The sequence below is a fragment of the Mustelus asterias genome, chromosome 4 (genome assembly GCF_964213995.1).
Source record: "Mustelus asterias chromosome 4, sMusAst1.hap1.1, whole genome shotgun sequence".
Classification (NCBI taxonomy): Eukaryota; Metazoa; Chordata; class Chondrichthyes; order Carcharhiniformes; family Triakidae; genus Mustelus; species Mustelus asterias.
Genome location: NC_135804.1, coordinates 95,039,571 through 95,063,363, shown reverse-complemented (window position 1 = coordinate 95,063,363; position 23,793 = coordinate 95,039,571). Strand labels below are relative to the sequence as shown.

Here is a 23,793-nt window from a genome sequence, read left to right as displayed (position 1 = left end):
ACAACATTGCTCACTTTGACCTGGGATTGACAGTTGCTGCACATCTCAGTCTGATGCAGAGTCAATTTGTATGGCAAACCCAGAAAATGTGGAGCTACCAAGCCCCTGGTTAAAAAGGGACTCCAAACAAAATCTGGGATGAAGCAGGCTTTGATAGGATTTTCCTGGCTTGGAACATTTCATGCACTGAGCAATGAACAAAATTTCCCCCGAAAAATTTTCTAAACTGACTGGCAGACACTTTACTATAGAACAGCAAATGGGTTTTCAAATTGGGATCTGAGAGCAGAGTGTGTTTAATTTCTTTATCTTGTTCACCTATACATTTCTGGTCATTGTACTAAAAAAATATATCTTTTGCATCAACACCACTGTTTCCTTTTGGATATTTAACCAACATCGTGCTTTGAAAGTTGAAGGATCCATCTCCATGTAGAAAAACACTTTCCCAAGGTACAGGTTTTTTAAAAATCTAAAGAATCTTGAAAGAGGAGGAAAAAAAGCAACCAAAACTAATGCAGAAATATGAAAATTTATTAGAGCTGAAAGACTAAATTGCATACAAATCCCAAAACAGCAAATAGTTTGTTACCGAGATCCCATTTGTTAATTAGGAAGTAGATTTCACTAGTGCAGAAGAAATTTACACTGGCCAATTTACTATTTAAATGTATATAGAAAATATTCAAATCACTGAGAATGAGATCAAGCAACATTTCTCAACAAGCTGAATAATCCCACTATTTGACCAAAATTTTCCATTTTACAAAGTCATTGCAATAGATATCATAAAAAGATCACTTAACTTGAACAGTTGTCTCCTTAATATAATACTGCACAGTTCTCAATTATTCTGCAAAATACATGATGCATGGTTACATAGTCTGCAAACCAATAATCTGGTTACAAAAAAATAATTCTGCTCTTCCTACTTTGCATAGTTAAAGTCCAAAGTAACTACATCAAGTACATAATACTATTTAGAAATCCAACAAGCAACCATCTGCACAAGGAGTGTTCCTGGTTGCAAATAAAATAGACAGACATTGTAACACTTAGATTTTTTTTGGCACTTTCATTTCTATATAAAAAATGACTCAGCATTAAATGATAGCCCTTGGTAAGAGGTACAGTTAGGAATAAGAAGCTCAAAAACACGGTCTGCATTAGCAATATCTCCAGTGCTTGCAGCCTTAATGTACAACTGGGAAAGGATTTTAGTCAAAGCAGATCAAATTTGAAATCTTAACATATACTTTAGAACCATGAAATTAGTAGGGAAGCATCTTACAAATTTACACATTTTTCCAAAATCAACTCTATTCACACAAAATGCAATTACCCAGTGATTGTGATACCATAACCTCGCAGCTACTGTGAACATTTGGAGGAGAAATCCCACCCCCTCCTCTACCAACTAAAAACTTTGCAATCTGACAGATTTAAAATTTTAGTGCAATGTACTCCAGTCACAGCTGAATTATATATATACGCAGCTTGAAAAATTAGAGGCAGAGCCTTACTAATTTCAGCCAACTAAGTGAGGTGTGCATAAAAGCAGAATATAAATTCTCAAAGAAACATGGGGGAATCTCCCTGACTATTGTCCATCTTCTATAATATTCCATAAGAATTAGTTTCACAAGAATGAAGGCTTCACCTCCTGACATTTAATGGTTTGATACTGTAGGGATTCTTCTATGATTGATTTTTTTCATAATGACATAACATGTGTCTAATCACAGATTAGGTGCTCCAATGGCCACTTGGCTATATAATCACTTGACTCAAAACATAGTACCAGCCAGATTCTCCAGCTGAAAACCAACCCACAAACTAAAGTGAGAAGACAAGCAAAACAGTTAGTGATAAGTATGACCATTCCAGGAGCCGTGTGGACCATATCAATATCCCACCTAACTAACATGATTCTGTCTTCCCACTGCACCGCCCCCATCCATTGTTCTTAAATTAAATAGAGTTTAGGATGGTGAGGATTTTCATATCATAGATTAGCTGAAACATACTTAAAAATAGTACAAAAAAAATTGTGAATAGAGCAAAGGCTTTGAGAAAATTTGAGCTTGTATAATGGAGAGAAAAAAGGACAATCTTTCTGAACTTCATAACCAAAGACTACATTTGTGCTACACAAGAACTGAAAAAATTTAATACATCTCCGTTGCTGTTCTGCACAAGCTATATATTAATAAAAAAAGGGTTTCTCGGCAACTCCTAAATGAGACCAAATTCATTCCCATGTAGTGGCTTACGCAGGTCACAGGAAATGGGGATTTACATGGATTCAAATTCATCAATCCGCTGCTTGGTGTTGCCTTGCCGAATCTGTCTCAGGGTTTTGTATTTGTCACGTCCTGCCTTCATGTTCTCTGCATGCAGCAGGTCATTTCGTGTTTTCTTGGTCTCATCACGGGCCTGGGCCAACTCAGAAGTCAATGCCTATGGGTAAAGTAGCATTTCAGTCATCAGAAAAAGGTTGTTGCTGTTCAGTTTCCCAGTTACATTTCTAGCTGGCTACAAGTGCTAAATTAACAGAGCCATAACTGGACACTTCCAATTACTGACATCCCTAGAACAGTCTTGTGGGGCGAGAGACTTGACCCATCTACACAGCTCAGGTCACTGATTGCAACAATAAACACATCCAAATTTTCACCTTTAAATGATAAGATCTCATTTATATAAAGATATAATCTATAAAAAAGGAGTAAAAATAATACATCATAGAATCCCAGCAGTGCAGATCAAGGCCATTTGGCCCATTAAGTCTGCACCAACAATTCCTCCCAGGTCCTACCCCCATAGCCCCATATATTTACCCTGCGAGCCCCCCTGACACTAAGGGTCAGTTTACCATATCCAATCCACCTAACTCGCACATCTTTAGACTGTGGGAGGAAACCCAAGCAAACACGGAGAATGTGCAAACTCCACAGTCATCCAAGGCCAGAATTGAACCTGGCTCCCTGGTGCTGCGAGGCAGCAGTGCTAGCCACTGTGCCACGTTTATATGCAAATGTGTATCCCAACCTAAATCCTAGATGGTCATCCCCATTTAAGTGTGCTCAATCATGAATTTTCTTCATACCAGGTTAAGAATCCAAACAATACACTTGTAATTTAAATTAACCCATACTTTATTTCAAGCTGCATTCATGTCACTGAAGATTAAGCTCAAAAACATTCATGTATGTGTCCAATGCAGGGCTTGGATTCAGAACACTGTTCCAGGCATAGAGGATCATATAATCAAGTGAAGATTAGTATAGGGATCAGAATGTGTTATCAGCAGCTTGGTCAAGCAGGTACCAAACAAAAGGCTACTGATGTGCTAGCTTCAACACAAGCATATGAAACACGTTGCCGCACTATCAAACTCCTTATGAATACACTGACATGGGAGAATTTAGCATGATTCATTGAAGGGACAATGATCACGAATGGGTAAATGTGACCATATTCCCTGCAAGATAAGATTAAGGTAATCTAATTGAGGGGCTATGATAATAGGAATGGAAAGGGCAGACGGCATATTACTTCTCCACCTGGTAGGGCTCTCGATCACAAAAAAAAAAAGGACAACCTTGATTTGGTATGAAGTCAATTAAATGAAAAATCAAAGAAAAATTTCAAACTAAAGGACTGGGTGCACAAACTTGAAAAGTTAAGGTGCAAAATCAAGTGCTTAAAAAGGCAAATACTTCATTGGGAAGTGCAATTAAAAAGACAGAACAGCCCAGATAAGTGGAATAGCCTTCTACTGTCCCGGTGTTCATAAAAAGGGTAGTGCTAATAACCGCAATCAATGGGAGAGTTTGACCAAAAAAGACACGATAAATGAAAACATTCTCGGGTCATCTCCGCTACAAGTCCAAAACCAGATAGGTGCGTTCTACTTTGATAAATTGCTATAAACCATATCCTTAATAAATACCTGCGCAAAGAGGGGGATAAATGAACTTCTGCTTTACCACTTAGAAAACAACAACAAGCAGTAAGGCTCGAAATGCAATTGGAGGTCAGATTGGCAAGTGTACATACCTGTAACTGCTTCTGCACACGTTGGTTTTTCTCTGCCTCGGTCAACCTCTCTTCCTCACTGCGATCTTGAACGGTTCCCTCGGAGCTGAGTTCAGCACTAGCCTCTGCACTATTCTCATCATGTTCATCTGCATGTTCATTCTCCGCTTGCAGGATGGTCACTTGGATGGGTGGGGATGTTGTGGCTATTTTAAGCTCCTCTTTGGTCTTTTCCAAATCTTTTTGTGCTAGTGCAGCCTGTACAGTGCATAATTGCCATTATTACCACTTCACTACATCCTACTCACCATGAACTTTGATCATAGCCACACTGAATTCATAGTCAAACATACATTTTCTGACCAAACTAATGAGAAAATGCTTTTTTTGTCGCAGACAATTTCATTTGTTTGATTAGGTTGCCCGAAAGCAAGAGATGCGAGGAAGGTAGTCATTTGAAGTTACTACTCAGCAAAATGGGAACCCATTGGGAGAATGTGTGTTTAAAAGGTGTACAATGGTGATGAGTATACAAGGGGAATTTCACTTTGTAGTTGAAAAACAAGCTGCCAAAAAAAGTGTTCATTTTAGTCATTCAATGAAGTCAAAGACAAGACCCGATTAACTGGAAGCTTAAATTTTCTAAACAAATCGGTCTCTGCAGGAGGTTAACAATGTATTTGAGTGAGAACAGCCCACTTACTACCAACTTACATGGTATTAAGTTTGTAATAGCTAAACAGAGTGTCAGGAGTCCCCTCAATCAGGCTGCAATTCAAGAGCTAATATGACTATGGAGGCCCCAAATTCACTAGAACATTTGCGAGCAGGGAGAATTGTACTGAGATTGGAATCTGGCCTGTTACGTCCCCCTTGCACTACTGAAAAAGGTTATACCAACTGCAGCTTGAGTTGATGCAGTAGCCCAAGGGAAAGGCAGAAACATACCATTTTAAAAACAAAAAAAATCAGTATCTGCACAAGGAGGAAATCACAATGTACCATTTGCAAGGACAAGGCAGGAAAGCCAAACAATCCAGAAATAGAATCACAAATATCCATAAGGGAAGCGCAAATACTTGCCTTCAAGTATTCTCTTTCATTTAAAATCTTGTGCATAGCTCACAAACCACATCTATGCTTCTAGTCACAACTGGCCCACGTGGCTTAACATTCAAATATTGAAACTGATTAGGCCAACATTTAAAATGGGAAGTCCCTATATTCCACTGACTGCTTAGTGATTACTCATTCAAGATGAAGAGGTGGGGAAAATAATTCAATGGTTCCTGCTGGAGAATACTTATGTATAGGCATCACAGCAACAGAAAGTGTTGGATAAGCTTAGCAGGTCTGGCAGCATATGTGGACATGTGGAGATGCCAGCGTTGGACTGGGGTAAACACAGTAAGAAGTCTCACAACACCAGGTTAAAGTCCAACAGGTTTATTTGGTAGCAAAAGCCACTAGCTTTCGGAGCGTGCTGCTCCTTCGTCAGGTAAGTGGACTTACCTGACGAAAGAGCAGCGCTCTGAAATTAGTGGCTTTTGCTACCAAATAAACCTGTTGGACTTTAACCTGGTGTTGAGAGACTTCTTACTGAAGGTATGTGGAGACAAAAACAGAATTAATGTTTTGAGTCCATATGATTCTTCTGCAGAACTGAAATGGGGTAGACATGTAATGCAACAAGATGAGATTTGGCAGCACTGACACCTTCCATAGTCTGCACTCAAAGGACCATGTTCTGTTTGTTCATATGTAACTGTATCTCAGCAATGGGGAGGAGGCAGGAAAAATGCACAAGCATCTATGGTATTCTAATTCCTCAGTTATATAACCTTACCTTCTGCTGCCACTCGGAGGCCTCCTCTTCCTTCTTCTTCTTTGTTTCCTCTAATAGATCGATTTTAGAAGTGAGTTCTGCGAGTTCAGAGGCCTACAAAGATAAAGTGCAATGGACTGACTTTTCCATGTGAACGTCACTTTAGTTTTACTTTTAAACACTAATGTCGCATCAAATGAATTAGTGTTTGGGAAACAAGAAAGCAGGTGCGGGTGTGGTGCTTTTAAGAGTTACTGTTTTGGGTTCAATTTGTACCTGGCAGGGGTGAAACCCAAGATCAGGCAGGGGATAAGGCGAGCCCATTGCACTTGGGGCCTTTTGGCCAAGATGAAATGTCAGGTCAAGCCCGTGAGGGGGTGCAATGCCTCATCCGGTCAGCTCGGATCGTGTTGGTCCCTCACGTGGCAACCATGAATTGGATTTAATTTGAATAAAAAAGTACTAGGACTCACTGCACTAGTTTGGATTCCTTGCCCACTCATTTGCATGTCAATGAGCTAGGACAGTCAGCAGTTTGGAAAGTGCCCCCACCCTCTGATCTACTTGAAGAATAGTAATTACCACAAAAAATTTTAATCAGTATCTGGTCCAAACATTACTTTAAATTATAGGTTTTAAATTATAGCCGGCTATGCAGAACCATTTGCTAGTTGTATTGCTGTACAATCACCAAGTTTATTCAAAAGCTTCAAGAGGTCCTTATGCCTAAAAGATCGGGTGCCTTTAAAGATTAAAACAGATACAATTAGTTTAAATGCAGTGGTGTTTAATTCAATCAGGGGCATGTCAAACTGCTCGCATGATTATTTTTAAAGGATCACAGAAGCTCAAATTATACTTAAAATCCCATGATTTTGCTGCTGGTTTTGGGAAAACTGCACTGGAAAAACTCCGAGCACAATTGTACTGAAGCTCCATGCTGCAAGTTTATTAGTGTCACAAGTAGGCTTATATTAACACTGCAATGAAGTTACTGTGAAAATCCCCTAGTTGCCCCACTCTGGCACCTGTTTGGGGACACTGAGGGAGAATTTAGCATGGCCAATGCACTAAACCATCACGTCTTTCAGACTGTGGGAGGAAACCAGAACACCTGGAGGAAACTCACAGACACGGGGAGAATGTGCAGATACTGCAGTGTGACGCAAGCTGGTAATTGAACCTAGGTCCCTGGCACTGAGGCAGCAATGCTAACCACTGTGCCATCCTATTTAGCATAAGAACACCAATTCAGCAGTCTCAGACAGGCCATAATAACTGGTGGATGAAGTAGAAAAAAAATCAGAGGATGCTTTTCTGATGCTAGTGGCCAAGGGTTACATCAGGGCAAAATTGAAAGCACATTAGCTCAGCATTTATCTGTGCGACACCAATCTTGGCAACAGTTAATGCTAACAGTACCTGAAATGGCACGTTCCATCGCATAGCATTTTTCACCTTGTTTTGGAAATAAAGTCACATTGAAAGTTTGATCTCAATTAAAATATAACACAAAATTCAGTGCAACAAAGACAAATATTTCTTCAGGGTTTGTAGTCAGTTAATAGTAAAGATCAAGGCCGGGATTTTCCGGTTCCACCTTCTGTGGGACTGGAAAAATCCTACCCCAAGTTAATGGACCTTGGGCCAGTCCATCACGGCCAGTGACAATTCCCACCATGGACAGGATCAGAAAATCCCAGGCCAGATGTTTGACATGAAATGAGTATGATTGAAGAATAGTTCAAATTCTGTTTTTTAAAAATTCTTTCATGGGACCTGGGCATTACTGGCTGGGTCAGCATTCATTACTTATCCCTAGTTGCCCTTGGAGGGCAAGTTGAGAATCAACCACATTGAATCTTAGAAACCCTACAGCACAGAAAGAGACCATTCGGCCCATCGAGTCTGCACCGACCACAATCCCACCCAGGCTCTACCCCCATACCCCTACATATTTACCCACTAATCTCTCTAACCTACACATCCCAGGACACTAAGGGCAATTTTAGCATGGCTAATCAACCTAACCCGGGCATCTTTGGACTGTGGGAGGAAACCAGAGCACCCGGAGAAAACCCACGCAGACGAGGAGAATGTGCAAACTCCACACAGACGGTGACCCAAGCCGGGAATCGAACCCAGGTCCCTGGAGCTGTGAAGCAGCAGTGCTAACCACTGTGCCACCGTGCCGCCCTGAGCTAATTGCTGTGGCTCTTGAATGACATGAAGACTAGACTAGGTAAGGATGGCAGATTTCCTTCCCTGAAAAAGGACATTAGTGAACTAGATTTTTTCCCTCTCCTGACAATTGACAGTCATCAGTAGATTGTTAATTTGATATTTTTTATTGAATTCAAATTCTACCATCTGCCGTGATGGGATTCGAATCAGGTGCCCAGTTTTACATTTGGTGCTTCAGAATAGAGAGAGCAACAACTATGCACCAGCTCTACATTTGCATTCCTCAAACCATGATCCCCATCCCAACACTGGTGTTGAGTTACAGCAGCAGGTTTTAGCAATGCAAGCATTGGGTGAATCACTGCTGTATTTTTATGTCAAATGTAGAAATGCACCAACTTGCTTTCAGGGCTGTGCACATCAGGTGGTAAAGCATCACACAGCTTTAAGAGACAACACTTTAAAATGATAATGCCTCAGCTGTGTGGTACAGTCCCCTCAATACACATTTCATCCATCTAGACCCAAACCTACTCTGGATAGGAAAATTGTGATGCCTTTGCATCACAAAGCATTTTAATGAGACATTGCCTCAGCATTCAGTGCTGGATGTCAGCAGCTTCTCACAATTCCATCAATAACAGCGTTTATTGGGGGGCAGTATCCAATGAGCTAGTCACATTCCCAGAAAGGATCATAAGCAAATTGGTTGTATCCAGCATTTTCAACCAAGAAAAAAAAGCTGGCATACAGCTGGGGCAAGATACTCTTCATTAGACTTCACAAAATCAACCCATCTTGTATTTCAAATGCCCAAAAGCAGTCCAAATTCAGAATAGTTGCTTGTGCGTTTATTTCCAATATTCACAAATTTTCATCCTTTATTGAAATATTAGACTGCAATCATAGGGAAATTTTCCAGATTCTATTCTCAGCTAGAAAAAGGTCAGGAGAAAGAAGTTCAAGACTGGATGTTACAGGTCTGCAATTCCTTCCACTTCCCCACACAGGAAAGAGCAGCGACTTCAACTGCAACAGATGCAAGGCCAACATTCACGCTTAGACAGGTGTTCCCAGATCTCCCATCCCACTTCATGAGGTTGGTCGGTCAGCTGAGTGACCATGCAGAGCACCAGAAGCCTTCTACTTGCAATCCCCTCTGCACACCCCCCCCCCCCCCCCCGTCCTTAGATTGTGCAGTCAAAATAGGCACATGGAGCACACCAGGATGATAGGGAGTGGGATAGCTTGATCTTGGTTTCAGATAAAGCTCGGCACAACATCGTGGGCCGAAGGGCCTGTTCTGTGCTGTACTGTTCTATGTTCTAAAATGAGTGGACAGCAGAGCAAAGAGAGGGCCAGAATTATATATGTCTGTTTGGTCAGAATCTTTAGCTTTTGGGCTGGAATTTCTCAAGTTAATTCAGAAATTGTTTAAATTCCTTTGATATTAGCAATGACGCTATTTACCAGGTTCTCTTGATTTTTCATCTGACTTTTGGACTGCTCAACTAAGGCAGTCTTGGTCTCTTCTGCCATCTTGCGTTCTTGATCCAGTCGCTCAGCCTCCTCCTGGGCAGTTTTCCTTTCTTGCTCAAGCTCGAGTGCTTTGCGAGTTTGTTCTTCCAGTTCTGGAGGGTAACATGGAAGTAGCACGTTACAATGTACCCAGTATAATCACTCATGTACACCATGCTTCTGTCCACAAAAGTATATATGGAGGCCAATGGCCATTAGGTGGCACCCTTGCCTTCTCTTGCTTCCCCTACTGACCAGTTAAGACAGCAACACATTTTATATAGTTGCAGGTAAAATGTCTCATTCCCCTTAATGAAAAAAAAAATCAACCTTCTCACTCGAGGCCCCACTGCTCAAGCCAAAAATAAACCCCAACGTCCATTGTCCAGCCTGCTCTGGCTCAGCTGCATGTTCCACCTTTCCTGCTCCACTGTTTATTTCATGCCCATTTATATCATGCTGCCTTAAGTCAGCCCCACCTTTTCAAACAATGGCAGCCTTGTCAGCCACTATCCATTTGGCCTTTTTCCTTTTAAAAAAAAAATTGTATTTATACAGACGATCGATAAATTCATGGACAATTCAGCCCTGGGGCTTGGAACACTACAGTAGTGTTTTTAAAAAGGCCGGATAATTTTTTTCAAAGAAGCCATGGGGCCTGTTCAGACCCAGCTTAAAGAAAACATTAAGCCCTTGACAGCCACTCAAACCAAACCACCTCCCAGTTCAGTTAAAGAAAACGGTGGCGTTGCCTGTAGCTGTACAGTTTCACTCCATTCGGTCAAAAAACAAATAGAAATTAACTGGTTGGTCTCTGACTGTGCATTAAAAGCAGCCCTAACGGGTCCCATTCTCAAAACAAAAGAACATGCACCCGCTCTGCTCCCAGCAGGGGGAAGGCAAGGGGTGAAGAGAATGACAAGTAGAGGTTTGAACCTCTCCTTCCCCACCCCTCCCCTGACACCCACAACCCAAGCAAAACCATTTCATTTCACCATTTCTCAGTAGTCAATGCAATATTTCCCCCTGTTCTGTACTGAAATATTTACTTCTGATTACTGTCTCTGGCATCTTGTCTGCTCTTCAGAGTTTAAACAGAGTCAGCAGCTTATTTGTCTATCAGGGATGCCAAAGTCAAAGCAGATTCCTGTTCACAGCAAAAATAAACAGGTCTGCTCAGAGCCAAGCAGAAACCCTGGCCAGTTTTCAGCTTTATCACAGGAAGGGCAACAGCAAAAAATCTGCAATTGCCCTGCTAAGATCAGTTAACTCAGCTGCCAGGTTTCCAACCTGGCATACCCTCATCAGTCGGGCCCCATTACGCAGTAGATAAAGTTAGAGTTTCCAGAAAAGCCCTTTGCAATTTGTTCCTAGGTTCCTGAACAAGGAAAGCTGCTGCAAGTGTAAGAATGGCAGAGTACATATAATAGTTTTACCGCGCTGCACGACTCTACATTTTTCAGTAGGTCCGTGACACAGCTGCTCGGTCAACACCATCAGGGAAGCAACCAATCTTCCAGTGAAGCTCTGGGAATCAGATTTTTAATATAAATTTCACTAAATGATGCAGGAAGCCACTTGGTACAAGTTTTTCAGACAAAGCTCGGCACAACATCGTGGGCCGAAGGGCCTGTTCTGTGCTGTACTGTTCTATGTATTTCGTGGTTACCCTGAGAAATTCTGCCTTCTAAATCCTACCAACCACCCCCCGCCCCACCACCATAAATTGATCAACTTTTAAAAAAAAAACAATTTTTAACCTCCTCCCAAACATCAAATTGCTGGGCAAGAAGATATATTGCAAGTCACGAGGCTTTGTATCATGATTTGGAACATATGATAGACCAGTTGGTTCATGAAGTATAATAATGCCCATAAAGGCCATTCATTCTCATGTACAGAGCAGGATATTACATCCTATATAATTACAACTCATTGCTGAATAGGAACAGGAAGAGAAGCTTAATACTTGTTCAAAGTCTTTCCTTCGTTATCAATGATGAAACAATGGGAGCATGTTTCCCACTCAGATCAATTTGCTCTTCCTATCAGTCTTACCTCTTTGGGCTTTTTGAGTCTGTTCTTCGATGAGCTTCAGTCTCTCCATCAATTCGTCCTTTTCACGTTCTATGTTCTCTCTCTCTTTCTCTGCTTGCTCTCTCTTCTTTCTCTCATTTTCTAGCTGTGCTCTGGAGATAACCAGACATTTTTAGAAATCATCAAAACAGCACGTCAAACTAGGCTGGGATTTTGCCCTATCTGCCGCTAGCCACAATTTCTCCCCCCTGCACTGGATGCAGCAAGCCATTGGCAGCCAATGGGAATTCCTCATCTCAAAGTTATGGGCTGTATGTGGTTCCCCTGCCACATCGCCGGGGAACCCGCTGCAAGGGGTTGACTTTGGCAGGACTGGAAGATACTGCTGGCTGGAAAATGCTCAATTTTTTTTTTTTTATTGCACTTTAACTAGGCTGGGGGGGGGGGGGGGGGGGAGAGAACACAAACTTAACATTACCTTCCTCATTAGTTTGAATGCATCAATATGTTCTACCCAAATTAATTCTTGGGACTTGTACAAAGAAATACGGCAGTCATTTCAGACAAAAGCATTTTAACCATAACTCAGCTGAAGGAGGAACATTAGGCACAATACAGCATGCCAAAGCTCCTTGCTCCTCAATAACATATTAGCATTAGCCAGTTAAAAACTGTTTAAAGGAGGTAGACAAAAGGCGGGTAACTATAGGCCGGTTAGCTTAACTTCTGTAGTAGGAAAAATGCTTGAATCTATCATCAAGGAAGAAATAGTGAGACATCTGGATATAAATTGTCCCATTGGTAAGATGCAGCATGGGTTCATGAAGGGCACGTCACGTTTGACTAATTTGGTGGAATGCTTTGAGAACATTACATGTGCAGTAGACAATGGGGAACCTGTGGATGTGGTGTATCTGGATTTCCAGAAAGCATTTGACAAGGTGCCGCACCAAAGACTGTTACATAAGATAAAGGTGCACAGTGTTACAGGTAATGTATTAGCATGGATAGAGGATTGGTTAACTAACAGAAAGCAAAGAGTGGGGGTAAATGGGTGTTTTTTTGGTTGACAATCAGTGACTAGTGGTGTGCCTCAGGGATCAGTGTTGGGACTGCAATTGTTTACGATTTATGTAGATGATAGAGTTGGGGACCAAGCATAGTGTCAAAATTCACAGATGATACCAAGATGGGTGGCAGAGCAAAGTGTGCAGAGGACGCTGAAAGTCTGCAACGGGATATAGATAATTTGAGTGGGCGAGGGTCTGGCAGATGGAGTACAATGTTGGTAAATGTGAGGTCATCCATTTTGGTAGGAACAACAGCAAAATGGACTATTATTTAAATAGTAAAAAATTGCAGCATGCTGCTGTGCAGAGGGACCTGGGTGTCCTTGTGCAAGAATCACAAGGAGTTGGTTTGGAGGTGCAGAAGGCAAAGGGAATTTTGTCCTTCATTGCTGGAGGGATGGAGTTTGAAAACAGCAAGGTTATGTTGCAGCTGTACAAGGTGCTGGTGAGGCCACACCTGGAGTACTGTGTACAGTTTTGGTCTCCTTACTTGAGGATATACTGGCACTGGAAGGGGCACAGAGGAAATTCACTAGGTCGATTCCAGAGTCGAGAGGGTTGGCTTATGAGGAGAGACTGTGTAGACTGGGGCTATACTCATTGGAATTCAGAAGAATGAGGGGAGATCTTATAGAAACATATCAGATTATGAAGGGAATAGATAAGATAGCAGGGAAGTTGTTTCCACTGGCAGGTGAAACTAGAACTAGGGGGCATAGCCTCAAAATAAGGGGAAGCAGATTTAGGACTGAGTCGAGGAACTTCACAAAGGGTTGTGAATCTGTGGAATTCCCTGCCCAGTGAAGTGGTTGAGCCTACCTTATTGAATGTTTTTAAGGCAAGGATAGATAAATTTTTGAACAGTAAAAGGAATTAAGGGTTATGGTGAGCAGGCGGGTAAGTGGAGCTGAGTCCACAAAAAGATCAGCCATGATCTTATTGAATGGCAGAGCAGGCTCGAGGGGCCAGATGGCCTACTCCTAGTTCTTGTGTTCTTAAAAAGGCAGCAGAACCTTGGTGTAGGTCTCATTTGGAGGATAGGATTCACAAGAGTCATGTTGCATTGTCGAATACAGATTTTGCAATCTCTTGCAGAAATGGGGCATGTGTCTGCACACTTGCCAGTGAAATTGCCATTATTTTAAGTTCCCATTTGAAAGCTTGCAGATTAAAACCCACTACTGCTTCAATGCTAATATTCCTGACCTTTCCAGTTGTTTCTGATGTTTCTCTTCTCTAGCCTGAGCCTTCATCTGCTGGACTTCAATGGTGTCTGGCTTGCGTCTGCGCATATACAGTTCGTGGTTCCCCATGCACAATGCTAAGATACGTTTGTTGATGCGGAGACGAGGTGCGTAGAATACGAAATCCTACAAAAATGAGAATTGGGAATATTTTAATATTTTAAATGAGTCCATTAAAAACTGATTGCATCATGCATAATCAGAACACAAACCCATATCATTTACCTTCTCTCCATTTTATCCTGTGATGCTCCCCAGCCTCTCAGCTAGGAAAGCTGCATGAACAAAAAGATAGAGAATTCAACATTTCATGGCCTGGATTTTACGTGCCGCTGCCCATCGTGTTTTCAGCAGAGGGGCACGTAAAATATGATGGCTTCCTGGCTCACCACCTTCCCACCCACAACTAATGCAATCCCATAATATGCCTGGTGGGTGGGCATCAAAAATGGTAGTACACTTGACACATTTGAATGAATAATTACCCATTAGCAAGCCTATTGACCCAAATATGCTGTCCAGGCCATAATATTGTTGGCATGTACAATCAGGAGTAGGAGGCCATTCTTTTAAGGCCTACAGGGAAAAGAAAAAAGCAAGGGGGAAGGTGCATATCCAACTTTCCTTGTGCACTGTATGCCCTACATACCACCCCACTAGTTGTCTGGGATTTAGGTTCCCTCCGCACACCAACCGTGGGACATGCCTTTCCCGAGCAGCCATTCCTCTTTGGGATTCTTCCTGCGGTGCTCTCTACTAAGCTCTGGCTCTGCTGGGATTGGTGGAGATGCTGACCAGATAGGCTGGCAGCTCCTGAGGATAAGACTTTCTCCCAGTGAAGAGCACAAGTCCCACTGTTGAGGAGTTCAGCCTGCCCACTGCCCCAGCTGCTGCTAGTGACCTCCATTCAGCACAGAATGCAGAAACTGGCACAGATGAACATTAGCTTGCTGCCAACTAGGATTTGGTATTTTTTAAGTAACCTTTGTGGGCAAACAGGATTTTCTTTTAAAAATAAAGCCAAGTGACGATTGCATTGAATTGATAGGCATCTTCAGAGTTACTCAGTACAAATACAGCTCAGGACACTCCTGAACTAGGATCCAAGAATCACCATCATTGCTTTCTAGAACAGGTTGAACACTGGAATCCAGAATTCTGGTCAAAACCAGGTTCAAATTCATTGCGGTGAAATTATGTTCAGCTCATAAATCACCCTGCTGACTTATTTGGAACACAAGTACTCTTCCATTCTTGGAGGGACTGGGTTCCGTTACAACTTAAGTCATGTTCATTCACAGTACTCTGGTTGGGCTGCATCTAAATTAAGAGCAATTGAATCTCTGTAACCTGAAGGTGTCAGATTACTTTGCAGGTAAATCTCAACTGGTCTATTTTGTGATGTAATGTACTTACTGGTGCTTTTTTGTCAATTGGTTTGATGATAAACTTCTTGTCATTGAATGAAATGTTTCGAATTTCACTCCATGGGAATCCAATCTTGGGCGTCAACCTTAAAAACAAAAAAGTTGAAATATTCTAATTCAACATCCACAAATTATACGTACTTCCTACTCCTCAGTATATTCAAAATCAATTGGAACTAAATTTCTCTTCTCCCGCTCCACCTCAGCTCTGTTCCCTGCATTGGAAACTCAATTCCTTGTGGGTTAAAGCTCTGCCCAGTTTAACAAATCATTTAGGATTAGATTCTAGGCTCAACTACTGAACAAAGAACATTACAGCACAGGAGCGGGCCCGTTGGCCCTCCAAGCCTACACCAACCATGCTGCCCATCGGAGGCAAAACCTCCTACTCTTCTGGGGACTGTATCCCTCTATTCCCATCCTATTCATGCATTTGTCCAAATGCCCCTTAAAAGTCACTACTGTATCTGTTTCCACTACCTCCCCTGGCAGCGAGTTCCAGGCACCCATCACCCTGTGTAAAAAAAAACTTGCCTCGTACATCTCCTTTAAACCTTGCCCCTCGCACCTTACAAACTTATGTCCCCTAGTAACTGACTCTTCCAACCTGGGAAAAAGCTTCTGACTATCCAATCTGTCCATGCCCCTCAATCTTGTAGACTTCTATCAGGTTGACCCTCAATCTCAGTCGTTCTGGTGACAATGAATCAAGTTTCTCCAACCTCTCCTCATAGCTAATGCCCTCCATACCAGGCAACATCCTGGTAAATCTTTTCTGTACCCTCTCCAAAGCCTCCACATCCTTCTGGTAGTGTGGCAACCAGAATTGAACACTATATTCCAAGTGCAGCCTAACTAAAGGTTCTATAAAGCTGCAACATGACTTGCCAATTTTTAAACTCAATGCCCCAGCCAATGAAGGCAAGCATGCCATATGCCTTTCCCACCTGCACTGCCACAGTGACCTGTGCACCCAGATCCCTCTGAACTCTTAAGAGTTCTGCCATTTACTGTATATTTCCCATTCATATTAAACCTTCCAAAATGCATTACCCCATTTGTCCAGATTAAACTCCATCTGGTTTATGTTGAGTTAACCAATTTCAAGTCAAAACCAAGTCACAGCAGCAATTAGGAATTAGGAATAAATTATATCCTGTGACCCTGGTATTTTGTGCAGAGTGAAGGATCGAGAAAGGGAAGAATAGCAGGCGAGGACAGCATTGGACTTGGTTGTGATGGCAGCTCAGTTTAAAATCCAGCCACCCACCTGGTCTAAACTAATATCCAAAATAAATTCCTCAGCAGCCACAGGCATGGCTGTGGCAGTATCTGTTTTATCAAAACCTTAAAATGCAGGTAAATGTATTTCATGCATATATTTATTCAAGACATCTGCCACATGTTAAAATTTCCTGTCACTTGTCATTGACCTCTGCAACGATTTTAAAATCAGCTTTTTCTTTAGTCGAGTGGTACTCGTTGAGATATGGGGTTGGATTTTACGGCCTCGCTCTTCCCAAAACTATAAACTCCCGCCCAAGGTCAACAGACCTTTACATGGTCTGCCCCTCGCCCACTCCGATTCCCGTGGCAGGTGGGACAGTAAACTTCCGGGCACGGGCTCACACCAAGGCTCATTCAAATGTTTGGATGTTGCTTGCCCATTACCATGATGTTCTCTGTTGGAGCTGCCCATTCATTCAAATGCTATTTGCCCACTGCCATGATGTTTCCTGTTGGAGCGACCCATTAAGGTTTGCTTACTTACTCTAACTGGTCAAGCTATTCATGAGGATAGCTCTTCTTTCTACACTGCTGTTGCAGTTTCCATGGAAATGCATGACTGCATTCATTACTCCTAATTAAAAATGAATTAGCAACATCCTGATTTTTAATTAACTATCTGTGGCTAGAGTTTCAACCCCAGGGTTCAATGGTCAGGTCAGTGTAGGGGCCAAGGGTGTAAAATATTTACCTCATCATCTGCCTCTATTTTATCATCCATTTGCTTATATTACAGACAACATTGCACATGGAGGAATCTACCTGTCATCGTGTTCATAGATGTTCAGTCCAAGAGCATCAACTCCAAGCCACAGCTCAGAGCCTTTTTTGTTTTTGATGTTGAAGTAGTTGACACCATACATTTCAAGATCTTGAGCAATCTTCAGATATTCCATCATGGCATCCTCCCTGTTAATGAAAGCAGATGTCAGTTCAAAGATATGAAATGGAGACAAAAAAAGTTACCAGTTTTTAAAAAAAAAAAGAGATTTGGGTGCCACTTGCTCTGCCAGCTTTATTGCCCATCCCAAATTGTTGTCAAGATGGTGATGAACCACTTTCTTGAAGCATTGCAGTCCATGTGGTGTAGGTACACACCATGCTATCAGGAAAGGAGTTCCAGGATTTTGACCCAGTGACAGTGAAGGAAATGATGATCTAGTGTGGGGCTTGGAGAGGAACTTGCAGGTGTTCCCTACATTGGCTGTCCTTGTCGTTCTAGGTGGTAGAGTGTGGAAGGTTGTAAGGTGCTGTTGAAGAAGCCTACGTTGAGTTGCTGCAGTGTATTGTGTGGATAGTACACTGCTGCCACTGAGTTGGAGATAGTGAATGGGTTACCAATCAAGCAGGCTACTTTATCCTGTTTGAGGCGTCAAGCTTCTAAAATGTTCAGAGCTGCACTCATCCAGGCAAGTGGGGAGTATTCCATCACACTTGGTGGACAGGCTTTGGGGAGTCAGGCGAGTTTCTTACTGCAGAATTTCCTGCCTCTGACCTGTTGTCACTGAGCCACAGTATTTTTCTGGCTTCTACAGCTCAGTTCCTGGTCAATGGCAACCCCCAGGATGTTGATAGTGGGGGAATTCAAAGATGGTGATGCCATTGAATGGCATGAGGAGATGGTCATTGCCTGGCACTTGTGGCACCAATGTTTCATGCCACTCATCAGTCCAAGACTGGATAATGCTCAGGTCTTGATGTTTATGGACAGGTACTGCTTCAGTATCCAAGGAGTTGTGAAGTGCCTAACATTCAAACATTTCCACTTCTGACCCGCATGGAGGGAAGGTCACTGAGGAAACAGCTGAGGCTGGTTGTGCCTAGGACAGTACGCTGAGAAACCCCTGCTGTGATGCCCTGGGTCTGAGATGATTGGCTTCCAAAAACTGCATCTTCCTTGGTGCTAGGTACGACTCCAGTCAGTGGAGAGTTTCTCCCTACCCCATTCCCAGTGACTTCTTTGCCCAGATTCATTGATGCCACAATGTTAGTTACCATCTGCTACTACTTGGTTACAATACATTTTGCACACCTGCTTGAAACAGAATATTTTCTAGTTTTCTAACGTGGTTTAAGCCAAAACATTCTCAAAATGGATAGTGGGGAGGGGGGGGGGGGGGGGGGAAGAAAATAGGACAACAGAAATTGATACTGCTTTAAAACCAAAAATCCAATGCTACTGGGACATGGAGCTTCCTAGATACTTTAGTTCTAACGGGGATAGCGAGGGACATGTCACAGGACTTGCAGAAATTCCTGTTGTACAGGCTGTGAACCAAGTTCCACACACTCAGCCCACAACTCCGTCTCATTAGCAACAATTGAGTGAAATTACCAGGTTAAGCACAATATCTGGTTTGATCTTAAGCAATGATTTTAATTAAACTAATTTGGTTAAAATAATTTAAAATATAGAAACAATGCTCATTTGCACTGGCTCTTATACTCACGCAGGTCTGGAGCTTGAAAAATCAAAAATTTAAACCCATAAAAATAAGCACACACAATATGCTAGCATTATAATAAATGCAGAATAAGTTTATCCAGAATTCATTTCAGAACTTTAAAATCTTTATACTGGGAACACAACAGCCACAAGGAGCCAGCCAAATCACAACATACTAAATACACAATGATGAACCTCAGGATTTATGGTTTTAATAAATAGCATCACTAATCTGAAGACACTTAAAATCATAGACCATATGGCCCATTGAGCTCACACTGACAACAATTCCACCCAGGCCCGATCCCTGAAACCCTACATATTTACCCTGTTAATTTCCCCAATGCTAAAAGGCAATTTAGCATGGCCAATCAACCCAACACGCACATCTTTGGAATGTGGGAGGAAACCCACAGATGGAGTATGTGCAAATTCCATGGACAGTCACCCAGGTCCCTGGTGCTGAGGCAGCAGTGCTAACCACTGTGCTGCCACCAGCAATACATGGCAAGTTTTAATCGCCTTTAGGTTTCATTTCCATTTCTGACAATGTAACCACCATAAAAAAAACATGGGCGACTGATAAAATAGGATAGCCTGGGTGTTCTAAAACCAGCACAGATGAAACTGAAAGCTTGGAGAGCCACATTCAATGTAAAAGCAACCCAAAGCTTTTGAACTTGTGGCTTTTTCCAAAAGCATTGGTTGAAGTGATCAAGTTGGGCACCATACCAGTGAAGTATAGGATTATTTTATAGAAATCCTACAGTGCAGAAGTAGGCCATTCAGCCCATCGAGTCTACACTGACCACAATCCCACCCAGGCCCAATCCCCACAACCCCATGTATTTACCTTAGTTAGTCCCCTGACACGAAGAGGCAATTTAGCATGGCCAATCCACCTAACCCGCACATCTTTGGACTGCGGAGGAAACCAGAGCACTTGGCAGAAACCCACGCAGACACGGAGTGTGTGCAAACTCCACACAATGACCCAAGCTGGGAATCAAACCCAGGCCCCAGCACTGAGGCAGCAGTGCTAACCACTGCCATTTTGAAGAACGCTCCTAAAGCTAATGGTATTTGCTACCAAATAAACCTGTTGGACTTTAACCTGTTGTTAAAACTCTTGCCATTTTGAAGAAGTCAGGTTCACTCAAACTGCAGGGCCATCTTTTAACGTACCATACATAATATGGTCCAGTTCCTTATTCCACACAAATCACCACGAAGCCAAGTTACACCCGTCACAGCATGCAAGTCAGCAATGTCTGTGCTGTTAATACCATAGGTGCCAATATGTACAGTTGTCATTTTAGTCCTGAACAAAGACATGGGCTGTTGAAGGAATTGCCACTCAGGTCAATATTAGAATTTTGGATAGAAAGAACACCAGTTTATCGTTGGAGTGACCAAATATGGGTTTTGCATGACTAAAGAGATTAACTGTAAATTATTCTGGTTTAGTCAAGATTAACTTGTCCTGTAGAAAAATTACACTGCCAACTTCTGATATTACCTGATCATTCCTCGGTGCTCTTCATGCCAGATCTGGATCCGATCCTCCCACTGTTCTTTGTTTAACTTGTGCTGTTCCAGGACACTGAGGGGAACAGTGAACAGTTGCACCATTACAAACTATATACATAAAACTGATTCCCACAGGATAGTCATCTTTGGAGAATAGTTCAGTTTGAGTTGGGTAGAAGGTACCAGTCAGCTGTACTCCCATTTGTCTCAAATTCAACACCGGTTTAGCAGTCATACTTCAGATCTTTCAGTGGCACTTCGATCGAGTGTGTACATTTCAAAATCCAATACCACCTCAATTTAATAAGCCAACTCTGTTCATAGGACAGGACGAAGTTGAAGAATAAAGCAACTACATAAACCTACAGGTTAGGTGATGCTAAGCTTTAAAGCACTTGGACTGCAAGAGGTAGGATTAACCTAGGCAGGCAAGAGTTCCATAGCCAAAATCTTGGAAAAGAAATGGAGGGAGCAGGAAATGGATGCATTTATTTCAATGGAGGCAAGAATGTGGCAAGGAGGGAGTGTGCGCATTACAGGCTATTTTCCACTTCAACTTTCTCCCAAAGTTCTCAAACTTCAAGCTGAAGAAATGGTGAAGCAACTTTTCTTCAGGTTGGGAGAGAAGAAATTATCCTGAAATACTTCAGCACTGTCGAGCAGCCATGTGCCAAGTATTCGAAAAAGAACTCCTAATAAATGTAGTTATTTATTGAAATCAGTACAAATCCCACCTGCCAGAAACAACAGTACATTTAAACCCTTAGGTGTGTCAGAGGGAGAAGGGAGAGAGAACCTTGGGCTCATTATTTCCGACTGAAAGTCTTTTGTCTGTTGGTTATAGGGACACAAAATAAACTAAATTTGTGCAATCTCAATTTAGTTCCTCGTGGAAACAAAATGTCCTTAATTCAGCATCAAACCCCAGATCATGGGATGACTATAGTACGTGCAATAGAAAAGATTGAAGCAAACAGCACTCCAGCTTGCTGCTAATATGCAGTGCAGAGGACACTTTATTCTGTCTCAATCCGTTTGTAGATATGATTTGGAGTACTCTCTACTGGAATGGGTTAAACAAAATGGAAAATTCTGTTCTCAAAGACCAACATCCCACAGGCTATGCAAGTGGAAGCAAATAGTTTGGGCAATCTCAGTCAAGCTCTTGGTGGCCCTGGATTCATAACAAAACCTCCCACTGTAACACTAACTGCCAAAATGTCACAGATTCTACAAAATGGCTGATGTGGGACAATAATACATTAAGAGGTTGGTATTGACATATGTCAAGACCAAAGAGAGGGGTTCACTGTGGCACAATAGACCTGGAAGTTTTTTGGGAGACAGTGTTCCAATCTCTAGCACTACCCACAAGCAGAAGATATTTATAGATTTAAAAAAAACAAACTAGTAATCAAAATTTCACCTGAGTCTCCAGGCACTGAAAGAAGAGTGGATCAACAAAATTGGATTACTAAAGTATACCCATGTTAACAATTCAAAGAATTAAGACTAAAAACTGATCAGAGAAAGGCAACAAACTTGGATTGTATCCAACTGCCTGGGCATTTGACCATGAAATGGTAGGGAACATTCTCTGGCACGTGGAAAAAGAAATGTAGTTCAGTTTCAGATTTTTCTGCACAAGCCAGGCAATGTGATTATGACACAATATATCCATGACCACACTGGGCCAACCAAATGACTGGTTCAGCTAAAACACATAGGTGGACAAAGTAGATAGTTAATAGCTACCAATCCTTTTGGTATGTTAAAAGGGAGAGTAAAGAGGAAAAAAAAAATGCAAAACGAGGGAAGGTGTTCACTATGACAAAGGGCACAAGAAATAGACCAACATCAAAATAATTTAACTTCACCAAAACATAATTACATGAAGCTGGCCAATTCAAGTTCTTTGGAACCTATATTCATTTTAACTAGCTGTCATTTTCCCACTCTCTACCCCTGACCCCACCCCCTCCCCCAGTCTACAGGCACCAGCATAGCAGCTTTGTTCATTTCTTTGGAGCATTATCTTGGCCGACCATTATACATGTATATATTTCAGCATTAGTTTCCAGATTGCGATCAGGCACCACTATTAATCCTTTGCTCAATCATTGCTACCTCACTAGTGTTTCAACTGTCGCCCTGACATGGATTCAGTACAGCTTCCAAATAAAACTTGGTATCTTTGTCCACATGACACATTACAAATAATGACATTATAAAAATCAGAAAACACGTCCTGGTTACAAACTTCCCCAAGCACAAAACTTTCAATTTTTCCTCCCTGCATGGAGTCCCTGAACTGAGATTCTCATTCACCATTTGAATCATATTTTGGCATTGTGGAAAACATTTACTTTGTAATTTTTTTGGATGTGCCATTTCAGTTTGCCTGTTTAACTTCACCTATCTACCTACAATTCACAGACTAGATGGCTTGGATTGATTAAGTAATTTCTAAATGTGGCCATTATTGAAAAACAAAGACATTTACCGCTGTGGAAGTAGACGGTCATTCGACAAGTAGCCTGTTTTGTGGGCATCTTTATTGAAATCTCCATATTTGACCTGCACAGCGTAAGAAGCCAACAGCACTGCAGTCTCTGGGGGGCAGTAGATGTCATCATTCAGAATGCCCTCTTTCACTTGCAGAAAGAAGAGGCGCTGGGTAATCTCCTGAATCAGCTCCTCAGATACATCTTCGGGAAAAAATTTTGCTCTAAACTTGAAAAGCAGTGGACTCTCCTTGCGAACATCTTGCTGAGTTACCTAAAAGTACAGAAAAAAAATCAACTTAGTGTATTGCATGTCAGTGTAGCAATGCAGATGATCAAAACAAGTACATTATTGCAATTTGAATAATTCCGCATGTGCAGTTAAACCACAAGAACTAACTGAATTCTTTAGACAATAGGATTGAACTCAGTCATGTTGTGCTAGGATATATAGACCGAGTTATAGAATCTCTACAGTGCAAAATGAGGTTATTCAGCCCATCTAGTCTGTACCGACTCCCGAGTACTTGCCCAGCCCTTTCCTCCACCATATCATAGAATCATAGAAATCATAGAAACCCTACAGTGCAGAACGAGGCCATTTGGCCCATCGAGTCTGCACCAACCACAATCCCACCCGGGCCCTACCCCCATATCCCTACATATTTACCCGCTAATCC

General features: G+C 42.0%; 1 protein-coding gene across 1 annotated transcript in view; it reads right to left on the bottom strand.

Moving 5' to 3' along the window:
- Positions 1-518: 518 nt before the first annotated feature.
- The window catches only part of msna (moesin a), a 77,882-nt gene continuing 54,607 nt past the window's right edge, over positions 519-23,793 (bottom strand). Inside the window, exons 4-13 of the mRNA XM_078211376.1 lie at positions 23,113-23,387; positions 20,599-20,682; positions 17,396-17,542; positions 15,336-15,432; positions 13,882-14,045; positions 11,627-11,757; positions 9,521-9,681; positions 5,888-5,980; positions 4,063-4,299; positions 519-2,460 (exon numbers count right to left, since the gene is read on the bottom strand). Coding sequence (XP_078067502.1) covers positions 2,296-2,460; positions 4,063-4,299; positions 5,888-5,980; positions 9,521-9,681; positions 11,627-11,757; positions 13,882-14,045; positions 15,336-15,432; positions 17,396-17,542; positions 20,599-20,682; positions 23,113-23,387 — 1,554 coding nt within the window. The 3' untranslated portion in view covers positions 519-2,295. The remainder of the gene's footprint in view (positions 2,461-4,062; positions 4,300-5,887; positions 5,981-9,520; positions 9,682-11,626; positions 11,758-13,881; positions 14,046-15,335; positions 15,433-17,395; positions 17,543-20,598; positions 20,683-23,112; positions 23,388-23,793) is intronic.